The sequence below is a fragment of the Gadus macrocephalus genome, chromosome 3, assembly GCF_031168955.1.
Source record: "Gadus macrocephalus chromosome 3, ASM3116895v1".
Taxonomy (NCBI): Eukaryota; Metazoa; Chordata; class Actinopteri; order Gadiformes; family Gadidae; genus Gadus; species Gadus macrocephalus.
Window position 1 is genome coordinate 18,992,997 of NC_082384.1, and position 12,245 is coordinate 19,005,241.

A 12,245-nucleotide genomic window follows, 5' to 3' on the forward strand; every position below is an offset into this window, starting at 1 on the left:
TAAAAATACAAGTGAACTCTTGATTGGGATTAACACTGGTGGTAGTTTCACTGTCTGACCAGCGGGGGAGCCAAAGAGCGGAGCCGTCTCAAATCAGCACTCCGGAGGTTTGTCACTGTCACGAGGGGCTCTTTAATAGAGGGTCAATGGTGTACCTATAAAAATAATTCTAAACCATATTTTAGACACAGGACACATCGGGCTGGTCATAGGAGGGAGACTGGCATACATTTTGGAATGAAGAAAAAAGATAATTCACAACTGGTTCAATCACACATTTGATTAAATTAAAGAAATAGACCAAGGCACAGATAAATGCAGACTAAACACGAGACACGGGACGAAGGGATAGACTAAATGGAAGTGGGCATGTTCGAGGCAGTCTTAATAACTGATACTAGTGGATGCTCTAACAGCCGATATAACCAGGAAATTCATAAATTCTATTTTATATTCTGAACTATATAAAGCATTGAAATAGAGGTTTATTTTTTAAAAACACTTTTCACTGCATCAGGACAAAGGGTACACAGCATATGTTAGATTTAATCTTTGTGTGCTTGTATGTCTGTATATATTTGTGTTTATTGAATACTGAACACGAGGAAAGTAGCTCTAAGGATGATCTTAATAGAGCAGTATAGAAGTAATGGTACACATTCCTAGCGTGTGTGTATGTGTGTGTGCTGTGCATGTGTGTGTGTCTGTGTGTGTTTGTGCTTGTGTGTGCATGCATGTATATCAGTGTGTCTGAAAATGGCTGAAAAAACATCTATTGTAATTCTGAACATGAGAATAGCCATTGTAAGATTGTATGAGAGCGGGGTATCAACATCAGTAGGTACACACACACACACACACGCGCGCGCACACACACACACACACACACACACACACACACACACACACACACACACAAACACTCGTTATAACAATGCCAACAGTTACAACAACAGCAACGGCTACAACAACATGAGGGAGCGACACACAAATCAGGAAGTCCAGTTACAATCCCCCCACTCGTACAAATGACTATAGGTTTCTGTTCACGTCCGTCCTCTGATGGAACCAGAGATTCTTCTCCAAGGTGCCTTCTAGCTTTGTGCTTGCAAGAAAACCTTTTTGCTTTTTTTTTTGTATTGTACAAATCATTTTTTTCTCCTGCCACGTCACCCAAGTTTGTGCTTGTTTTCCTTGTAGTTATTCAATATTATTATTTTATTTTTTTTGTTGTTGTTATTGTTGTCGTTGCAAGAAATGTGACCTCCTAGCTCAGCTCGGCTGAGGAAGCGGCCTCCGTCTCGCCCGGAGTCTTCATGTGAAGCGTGGACGCTGGAAAATGATTGTGCTCTCCACCTTCCCCGGAGCCCTCTGGGGCTAGGCTGTGATTCGCTGGGCTGCAGAGGTCAGAGGTTGTCTGGGAGGAGCCTCCACAGTCATGGAAGCGCGCCGCGACGCGAGAGCTCCGCGGAGTGGCAGCAGCCAGACCATGCAGAGCTCCTCCACGGGGCACAGGGCTGCATGGGAAGAGCCTACTGTCACACGCACACGCACGCACATACACGCACACACACACACTCCCTAACACACATTCCTAAATACACGCATCTTAATACACACACTCCTAAACACACACACACTCCTAAACACACACTCCTAAATACACACACCTTAATACACCAACAAACACACACACACACACGCATGCACGCCTAAACACACTCTCCTAAACACACACACCTTAATACACACACTAACAGACACACACACACACACTCCTAAGCACACACACACACACACACACACACACACAGACACACACACACTCCTAAACACACACACACACACTCACAGTTGGCTAGCTTAAAGCCATGTTTCGGGACATACACATGTACAGGTGGAAAGGAGAATTGGGTCCGGAGGGCAATGGGTAAAGCATCGGGCAGCAGATCAATCCAGCATGGCGTCCAGTTGGTCCGCCAGGTCGTCAAACATGCTGCCGATGTCATCCAAGATGGAGGCGGAGGGGTTGCCAGGTTGAGATCTGGGAAATGGACCAAAGACAACCGGTGTGTTGTATTGTAAACACTGCAGCCTTGCAGCAGATGCACAACGAGTGCCATTTCAGGGCAGATGCTGCTGTGCCCTTTTCTCTAGTTTATTGGAAAGAAAATCGGTGTGAAACTAACTGTTAGTCATCATTAAATATCTTTCTACGGGGCTTTTAATTCAACTGGAGGGAGTCTTTATGTATCATGTGTCGGTTGGCTCTGCTTGATTATGTCGGATAAAAAAAAAAAGGACAGAATGGGTAGCAATACGAAAAAAGGGAAACAGTATTATGTCCGGTACATTATCATCGGGAGGACGCACAAAAGGTCAGAAGGGACAAAACCCGGAGCCTGGACACTAGCTAAATTAAACGACATTGATGGATGACGTTCACCTCTGTGCTGTATGCTTACTCACTTGTTTTCGTGCTCCTCCGTTTGGACGTTGTGTTCGACCGCCTGCACGGCCGCAGCCAGAGAAGCCCTGTGCTCCTCCACACTGCGATGCGCCTCCTTCCTCCCTTCCACCGCCTCCTCCTTCATCGCCTCCACCCACTGCTCCACCTCCACCTCCTCCTCGGCCCTCCTCCGCTCCCTCTCTCGCTCCTCCATGTTCTTCCTCTCCTCCTTCTCTCTCCTCCTCCTTCGCCTCCTCCTCTCCTCCTCCTCCGCGCCCCTCCTCGCCGCCGCCGCCTCCTCCTCCTCCTCCTCCCTCTCCCTCTCCTCCTCGGCCTCCCTCCCCCCCAGGTCGATGGAGAGGCCGGCGATGGAGGAGCGGGGTGGTTTGACGGGGTGAGGGGAAGGGGTGGAGGGGCTCTGGGCGGGGGAGGTGCTGGTGAGTGGGAGCCCCGGGGAGAGCGACGGGACGGAGTGGGGGTCCGGGGCCGGGGTTGGGGACCCCGCGACGGGGAAGGCGGATCTGTGGGCGGAGGAGGGGCTTGTGGCCAGAGGGCTGGGGGCGATGCTTGGGACTAGAGGGATAGGGGCTAGTTTGTTGGGGGCTAGGGGGCTGGGGGCTAGGGGGCTGCTGCCTAGGGGGCTGGGGGCTTGGGTGCTGGGGCTCATGGCTGCAGAGGCGGCCGCTGTCTTGACTGGTTTGGGGGCCGTTGGAGGACCACGGGGCTTCGGGGAGACGGGAGGCGGGGCACGCTTGGTCTCTGGGGGGTTGAGGACAGAGAGCAAGTCAATCAGCATCCTGGTCACCGAGAACACAACACAACCAGCTTCCTGATCGCCCATAACACAACACAATCAGCTTCCTGATCACCCAGAACACAACACAACCAGCTTCCTGATCGCCCATAACATAACACAATCAGCTTCCTGATCGCCCAGAACACAACACAACCAGCTTCCTGGTGATCATGTTCAGGATATTTGTCCGCTACCGGAAAGCAAATGCTTACTCCTGCCCTCAAGTGATAAAACATACTAATACGTGCTAATAATTAAATAGCATTAAAGTGTGTGTGTTTGTGTGTGTGTGTGTTTGAGTGTGTGACTGAGTGTGTGAGTGTGTGAGTGTGTGAATGTGTGAGTGTGTGAGAGTGTGCGTGAGTGTGAGTATGTGAGTCTGTGTGAGTATGTGAGTGTGTGAGTGAGCGTGCGTGTTTGTGTGGGTATGTGAGTGTGTGAGTGAGTTTGTGTGTGTGAGTGAGTGAGTGAGTGTGTGTGTGTGTGAGTGTGTGTGTGTGAGCCTGCGTCCCACCGGGGCTCTGGGCCGTGTCCACATAGCTGTCGGGGCCTGGCAGCGGGACCTTGCGTGTCGGCGTGGTGGGCTCGGCGTGGCTCCTCCTCAGAGTGCCGCCGGAGGGCTTGGGCGAGAGGGGGGGCCTCAGAGACTTCCGAGCCTCCATCCACTCACAGCTCTCCCCGTCGCCCTCCGGCCTGTCACAGAGTTCCGTCGCCGGCTTGCGCCGCAGCACCACCGCCACCACCCCGTTCTGCTGCGGCTGCTCGGGGCCAATGGGATGGCCGCTCGGCGTTCGGGCGCCGGCCTCCGGTGGGTCGGCGCCGGTAGCGTCGGACGTGCGCGGCCTCCGGCGGATGGTGTCGGTGGCGCCCGCGGTAACCGCGGCGACCGCGGGGTCGGCCCCGCCCGCGTCCCTGGGCTTCTGCGGCGCCGGCCTCCTCCGGAGCGTGGCGTTGCCGTCGCCGACCGTGCAGCCGGGCGCGGCCACGGTGGAGCGGGGGCGGGGCTCCGGGCGGGGCTGGCTGGGTCGCCGGGGCGACGGGTCGGCCAGGTCGCCGGGCGCGCCCTCGATCGGCCCGCTGATGGTCCGGCGCCGGCTGATGAGGTCGTCCTCCTCGGACCCCAGGCCGCCGGCGTTGGTTTGGCGGCGGAGGACGGGGGGGCTCGCCTGGGGAACGCAGGTAAACAACCGTCAGGTAAACAACCGACAGGTAAACCACAGACAGGTAAACCACCGACAGGTAAACAACAGAAAAACCCTAATTCTGAAATACTGTCCCTTTGGGGCAAGACATGAGTACATGAGAAGAACTTAATTTATCCCAGTCTGAGGATATTCAGTTAAGGCAGCCCAAGAGTCGAAAGTAGAGGAAAAGAGTGAATAAGGGATAAATAATTACCCCAAATTGTTTTCTCATAAAGAATGCAATGAAGGTAAAGCTATCGAAGCTAAAGGAGGGAGCTGGTTTTCATGCCACATAAACAAGTAGTGGCACCTGTAGGTAGCTGCTACTGCCTCCCATGGTCCTGGGCAGGGTTTTGGCCCCGCCCCCGATGGACGACTCCAACATGGCGGCCAGGCTGCGCACACTGCCGGAGGGGCCCTCAGACCTCTCCAGGCCCCCGGACCCCTGGGCCCTCAGGGCGGACCCCAGGCTCCCACAGTCGCTGGCCCGTCTCTCCCGGTAGCTGGGGGGTCCCAGGAGCCCGTCCCCGTGGTGGCCCCGGCCGTCCCCCTCCCCGTCGCCCCCGGTGATGGAGGAGCAGGACCTCTTGGGCGGGGTCGGGGGCCGGCCCTTCCGCCGCGGCCGCAGGGTGACGGAGGACTGGCTGCGGTTGACGCTGACGTCGTTGGCGGCGGGCTCGCTGAGGTCCGAGCTGCTGCGGCACACCGTGGCGTACCTGGGGGCGGAGTCGGAGTCCGCTGAGGAGGAGGAGCCTCCGCCGCCGCCGATCAGGCTGTTGGTTCTCCGTCGCTCCTCCTCCGCGCTGGGCAGGCGCAGCATCGGGACCCCCGCGCCGTCCAGGCCCGCGGCGGCGGCGGCGGCGTGGGGGGCCGGGCGGGGCCGGGCGCGGGGCGAGGCGTGCTGGCCGCGCACATGGGTGGGGGTCTGGGGCGGCGTGGGGGTGGGCGTGCGGGGGGGCGTGTGTGCGTGGGAGACGGCGTGGCCGGGCCGGGTCTTGGCCAGGGGGTTGGGGTCGGCGTCCCGGGGCTCCCGGGCGCCCACGCCGTTGCCACCCCCCGGGCTGGAGGGAGGGGTCAGGGCGGGGTCGGACCCCCGCTCCCCTCTCTGCAGCTCCTTCAGCCTCCGGACCCCCAGCATCAGCTTCTTCTGGTGCCCTGGGGGGCGGGGAGCAGATCAGGGGAACCAGCACTTAGACGCTGTTTGTATTGTTGTTGTTCTGTCTTTAAGACTGATATTCTTTTTATAGCGGTTTGGCAAAAACATGAAACATCCCCGGAGGGAAGCACTCGAACGTGGGCGGGAATAACAACACTTACTTACAAAAGATTGAAATAATTACAATTCATCATCAAATCCCACATTGCACTTCAGAGAAGGAGCTCCCATTTATTGTGGGATATGCAATTTGGCTTTGTCATCATCATACACTTTCAATCTCCTCTCTACATCTCTCTTTTCTTCTGTGTCTGGTGCAGGAGAAATGTCTGGAGGTGGCTGTGTCTCACCCAGCTTGCTGATGCCGATCTCTTGCAGGTCTTCAAGGCTGATGTCAGAGACAAAATCGATGTTCTCATATCCGTTCTGCACCAGCACCTGGTAGTACTGACTGAGGCCCAGATGAGACAGCCACTCAGCCAGATTCGCCTACACACACACACACACACACGCACACACACACGCACACATCCATAGGTGAATCGGTCAGCAAGTTAATAGATAAATGGTAAATAAAAGATTCTACATCAATACTTCAGTAGACCCACGCACGCATTCACGCACACACATACACATACACACACACACACACACACACACACACACACACACACACACACACATATACACACACAAACAAAGCTGCACATGAACAAACTTACACATGAACACACATGCACGCACAGACACAGATACCAACACACACCCACACCCACACTTACAAACACAAATACAAAAACACATACGTATGTAGTTGAAAAGGTCAGCCCGTTAATAGAAGCCAAATGTTAGTGAAATAAATAGGTGAAAATGCTAATATGCAATTATAGCAGAGTTAGGTGTCTTGCTCAGGGACGACCGACACTCTAGTCTAGGATGAGCCGGGAATAACTAGCAACCTTCCGGTTCCAGTCAACCCGCTCTACCTCCTGAGCCTTAAAGTGAACATGAATATGTGATTACACAACGGTAAACAAAGAGGTCGATAAATAAAGTGAACAAGTGAATGTGTGAATAGCCAGGAGACTTACAGGCTTGTGGTCTGGTAGCCACCCTGTGGAGGGAAGCTTGCTGATCTCTGAGCCCAGCTTCTTACGATGTCCAGGTTTCATCACCCCGATGGCTGTCAAGTCCTTCAACACAACACACACTCCTTGACGTTAAATCACCTCACCACACCCGAGTAGGTTTCCTTCAGCTGAATACTGACTCTGTAATGCACAGTCCATGGGATCTGTTCATGTTTGAGTAAAGTTTGAGTTATGTGTGTGCGCCCCTGCACAAAGGAAGTTTACACAGACGCACAAAGGAATTATGCACAGACACAGACACAAAAACACACACATGCAGTGCACATGCACATGCACAGATATGCAAAATACACTGACACACACACACTGACACACACATCAAAACAAGACCAACAAGGAGACGCATTCGTATTTTCAACATGGTGGAAGACAAACGGCCATGTTGGGGCGTAGCGATGTGTATGAAGATAGGACAGGAGGGGACACATGGCTGCTTGAGGCACAGGACTCACACCGGGGTCATGGGACAAGAGACAGGAGGGTCATGATGACATCATCCAGGTCAGGGGGGGCGAAGCTGATTGGACAGCTGGGCTTGCTGGGCGGAGCCTTGACAGACAAGGGACAGGGGGCGGGGGCAGGAGGTATCAGTGGGCATGACCTTACCTCAGGGGTCATGCGGCTAACGGTGTCTAGATCGTATCCGGCGGTGAGGAAGTGGGTTGTGTAGAACTGCAGCTGAAACTCACCCAGCCATGCCACTACCGCCTCCTTCTACAACACAGGACACAGAACACTACCATCTGGTTCAAGAGCACAGGACGTAGAACATTACTACCTGGTTCTAACGCACCGGAAGTAGAACATTACTATTTGGTTCTACAGCACAGGAAGTACAACAGAACCGTCTGGTTCTAGAGCCCAGGACGTAGAACGTTACTACCTGGTTCTAACGCACAGGAAATACAACACTACCACCTTGTTCTACAGCACAGGACATAGAACGTTGCTACCTGGTTCTTCAGCACAGGAAATAAACCACTACTACCTGGTTCTAGAGTGCAGTACGTAAAACGTTACTACCTGGTTCTTCAGCACAGGAAATAGAACACTACTACCTGGTTCTAGAGTGCAGTACGTAGAACATTACTACCTGGTTCTACACCACAGGGAATAGAACAAAACTTCATGCTACTAAAACACAGATCTCAGGTTATTATTATCCATTATCAACAGATAAATGGTTCTACAGCACAGAACATAGAACACTACTACCTGGTTCGACAGCAGACAAAATAGAACACTAGTACCTGGTTCTACGAGCACAGAACATAGAACACTAGTACCTGGTCCTACAGCAGACAACAGAGTTCGACATCGGTGAACATTAAACCCCACCTGATTGTACCAGACATGGAACGATATATCCTGGTTCTACCACAGAAAGGATTGAACACTAGTTCCTGTTTCAACCACACAAAACAGAACAAACAACAACTGGTTCCTTCTAAAAGACAGCTGTTGAAACAGTAGAGCCCTGTTTTGCCATCATGCACGATGTCTCCGAACAATGGGAGCATAGCTCACAGTGAACAGCAACTTCCTTTCGACAGAAATTCTTGCAGAAGCCCATTACAGTTTTTATTTCCAGAGATAGGCCAAAGGGCTAAACAAACACCGGCCATGCGTTTGAATAACTCCAAGTGACCTTTAGGATGACGGTTCAAAATACAGTCCTGAGATCACCTGGATAGCAACGACAACAAACGTCATCAGAACAGCCCAGCACTTCTGTTTTGCAGTGCTATAGCCCAGGGAGGGTGCTCTTACAACGCAGTGAGTAGCCTCACACGGGGAATGACCACTCATGACCATACACATGGTGCTCAGAAGGCACATGTAAGCACCGTGGTCCAGGGACACACACAGAGAGGTGCGGTCTCGCTGGTGCCTCTGGGGCAGGGGTCACCAACACAGTGCCCGCAAGGACCACATGAGGCGCCCGCAGGCCTGTTCTCAAAATAGCACTACTCATTCTTGAACTCTTTCCCACCATTTTTAAGTCATTGTTGATAATTATTGTGAGAAATCATTAACATGACTTAATTAATTAACATGTCTTCACATAGATGAGTATCATTAATCATTAATAGTAATATAAAACTAAAGGCAAACTGAGCAAATTTGTTATTTCGGAAGAGTGTATAGAACTGGGTGCCCTTCGTATGACTCAGTGCCCATGAAGTAGCTCTCAGGTTCAAAAAGGTTGGTGACCCCTGAGTCTGGGGTATGCTACGAGGAGGGCCAGGGGCGGGCGGGGGGGGGCTCTGTGGAGGGAGCTAGGTAGACAGCGACCGATACCTCCACCTGTCTGTGGCTCTGCTCTGTGGCCTCTATGGTAACACACACACACACACACACACACACACACACAGTTGTTTGAGAGCCTGCGATGACATGCCAGTCCTCTGAGGAGAGTGAGAGGATGTCATGGGCACACCGACGGAACCCCCCCCCCCCCCCCTCTCAAACATAAAGACCCCCAGAATGCTTGTGTAACGGGAACGGAAACAGGGGAGCCATGGAGGTGCTTGGAGGGGAATCCCAAACTCACTTTCCCATCCTCCTCCTCCGCTTTCCGCTCAAACGATCGCTGTTCATGCACTTGGCAGCTGGCTGTGGAACCTGAGGGGGGAGAGAGAAGAGTGTTTGTGTGTGTGTGTGTGTGTGTGCGTGCGTGCGTGCGTGCATGCGTGCGTGTGTGTGTGTGTGTGTGTGTGTGAGCAAGAGAGAAAGAGGGCAACAGTTAGAGCAGACGTTCAATAAAGCGTGTTCAGTTTTTTAAAGGAAAATATAAAATATTCCCTTTTATAGTTAAATAAAAGTACAGTACAATTTAAAGGGGTTTCACATTTGTTGCAATCTGTACCTGACCTTGTCTACCACCATAAAAGATCGACCATACGTTTTTTTTATTGCTCAATAAATGTTTCGATTGCAGCAAAAGATTACTAAAATTGATAGTGTAGATTATGCTACTAACATTTAACGAGTGTGAGTGTGTATTGCTTAACGTCTATTATGAACAGAAACCATTCCCATAATTAGCGTTCAAATAACATTTGATCAGTTTAATTCAACCAGGGGAGGTTGAATGAGCATGGATGCACTTCACCAGCAGCGCTGTGATAAATACTGTGCTGATGATAAGTGCCTATTGAGCATCTACACAGGGAGAATAGTGTTCCAAGTCAGATTTAAGATTCAAAATGGGGGGGAGCAGGGAGTTTTGCTTTCTTTCGCTCCGTGTTAGTTTTGACCAATCACGTGGTTGGACACAGGGATCTGTGAGCCCGTAGGCTAACACTATTAATAGTCAACTGTAGCAAAAAAAAAAGTGTATCGTTAAAGTTTCAATTGAACACCGTATACACTGACACTGTAGAAATACACTTATCAATCCCAAATGCGGCGTTACTGCATTTATGCTTGTACCTGCTGACTGCTCCACAGATTGGGATTGCTCCATGAGATGTTCTTTAGCCTTCACTGACTGAGCCAACACAGTAGCCAGGAGCTAAACACAGACGCACGCAGACGCACACAGACGCACACACGCACGCGCGCACACGCGCGCGCACACGCGCGCGCACACGCACACCACACACACACACACCACACACACACACACACACACACACACACACACACACACACACACACACACACACACACACACACACACACACACACACACACACACAATACGTACAACACATACACTTTTATTACACACATATTCCTGCAAACGAAACCCTTGAGAGTTTGATGAAGATTCTTCTTTGTGTGTTCATGTCGTTTGGTCTCCTCAGTCTCAATGTTATGTGACCCTGTCGTTTCACATAAACTAGGTTGTACTGTAGGCTGGAAGTGAAGGGTAATGAAAACAGACAAACCCAACAAGCTATCATGTGAACGCTCCTCGTTTTTACATCGCAGGAGAGCGGCTACTATATTCCAGTGGGCCGCATAAACACCCTAGTATTAACCACAATGTTGTCAGTGCTGCTCTCAGCGATGGATTGCTGTTGCTTCCAGAAAAGGATAGAATTCCTTATTATTACTATCATTATTATCCTGCACTGATCGCAATGGGATAGCACGCATTGTTAGCAGCCCTATATGAACATATGGCTCCTAGACTTACTTATTATCACCTATTACCGTAGCTTCAGGCAAAGAGTTTTTAATACATTTTTCTATTCATGTGTTGTTATTGTTTTTCGGCATTCAAACAGCATTTTATTGACTAGCTTTGAGACATCTTCCTCCACGGTCCCTCAAGGGGAAGTAAAGGTTAAAGAAGAAGATGGAGATGGAGACCCCCCCCCCCCTCCCTCACCTTGACGCCTTCCGACTGGGCGTGCAGGCCGGGGACGTTGAGGCCGTGGGGGTTGACCCCCGGCGGGGGCGTGGCGGTCTGCGGGCTGGGCGTGGGCGTGTTCAGGACGTGGGTGTTCCCGCTGCCCGGCAGGCTGCCGGTGGAGCGCACGCTGCCCACGCTGCCCAGGCTGCCCACGCTGCCGCTCCGGTCCCCGCCTACCGAAACACACACACACACACACACACACACACACACACACACACCACCGCCATCAGGGGGCGCCTCACTCTATAATAAAGCATAAAATGGCAAAGATAAATCTTAAAAAGAAAAAAAACAAACAACGCCATCGGATCCCCGGGGCCCTGAATTGTATGCGAGGCATCTAAGTCTTTTGTCGCCCTGGTATTTAGATTAGGTCTGCTGCTGCAGCTCCTCTCCGGGGACATCATTGTGAAGCAGGCGTTTGTATTGTTCGTTGTAATGAAAGCCAGCTCAGTGGTTATGATTGGAGACCCAGATAATGTGACGCATTGAGCTGGCTTTTCCTCTGTTCGGCTCATGGTATACGGCGAGACAGTTGTATAGATTGTATGATACAATGGAGGAGTGGGCAAGATGTCGTTATGGAAAAAGCTTCTGTTTCTTGGACTGGGATGAAAAGACACACCGCCAGGTCGCAAGCTGTGTCGACGACTTAGCCGAACGTGTGTGGACCTGCCCAACTGGATGTGTTCCAACGACAATGCTCTGGTGTGAAGGGAAGTCAATCCTGTATTGACCCCTCCCCCAAAGCCCAGAATCCATACGTTGCATACATTGCAGGCAGTGGCTCTAACATCCATTCTCTTGACTGTGGATCAGTTCAAACACTAAAAAAGAAAAACAAATGTGACTCTGTGCTTGCGGGATCGCCTTCTATGCTATTTGCTGTTGCTCGTTTTCTGTTCACGTTCCGCATTTCCGGTTTTATCAGTTCATTTCTTAAATTAGTACAATTATACCCTAAACCCCCCTGACGGGACCTGTAATGTGAGAAGGACCCCGAAAATCATTAACGTCTGCACTTCACGAGTTCTACAATGCGGCAAATTACACTCCGAATCAATTGACCTCCCTCCGTGAGGGCTTTAGGAACAAGGCGATCGATAACGGAGTCATTCCCGTACGTGGATGGGACCGCGA

The 12,245-nt window shown here is 51.5% G+C and overlaps 1 protein-coding gene across 3 annotated transcripts in view; it reads right to left on the reverse strand.

The window, feature by feature from the left end:
- Positions 1 to 1,178: 1,178 nt before the first annotated feature.
- Positions 1,179 to 12,245, reverse strand: part of si:dkeyp-9d4.3 (caskin-2) — a 113,937-nt gene continuing 102,870 nt past the window's right edge. For 2 of the 3 annotated variants that reach the window (XM_060046330.1, XM_060046328.1), the window contains exons 12-21: positions 11,079 to 11,275; positions 10,172 to 10,253; positions 9,291 to 9,361; positions 7,343 to 7,450; positions 6,677 to 6,778; positions 5,936 to 6,074; positions 4,740 to 5,584; positions 3,760 to 4,411; positions 2,470 to 3,208; positions 1,179 to 2,044 (exon numbers count right to left, since the gene is read on the reverse strand). In XM_060046330.1, coding sequence (XP_059902313.1) covers positions 1,951 to 2,044; positions 2,470 to 3,208; positions 3,760 to 4,411; positions 4,740 to 5,584; positions 5,936 to 6,074; positions 6,677 to 6,778; positions 7,343 to 7,450; positions 9,291 to 9,361; positions 10,172 to 10,253; positions 11,079 to 11,275 — 3,029 coding nt within the window. In that variant the 3' untranslated portion in view covers positions 1,179 to 1,950. The remainder of the gene's footprint in view (positions 2,045 to 2,469; positions 3,209 to 3,759; positions 4,412 to 4,739; positions 5,585 to 5,935; positions 6,075 to 6,676; positions 6,779 to 7,342; positions 7,451 to 9,290; positions 9,362 to 10,171; positions 10,254 to 11,078; positions 11,276 to 12,245) is intronic. The other variant, XM_060046329.1, reaches the window with a different exon arrangement.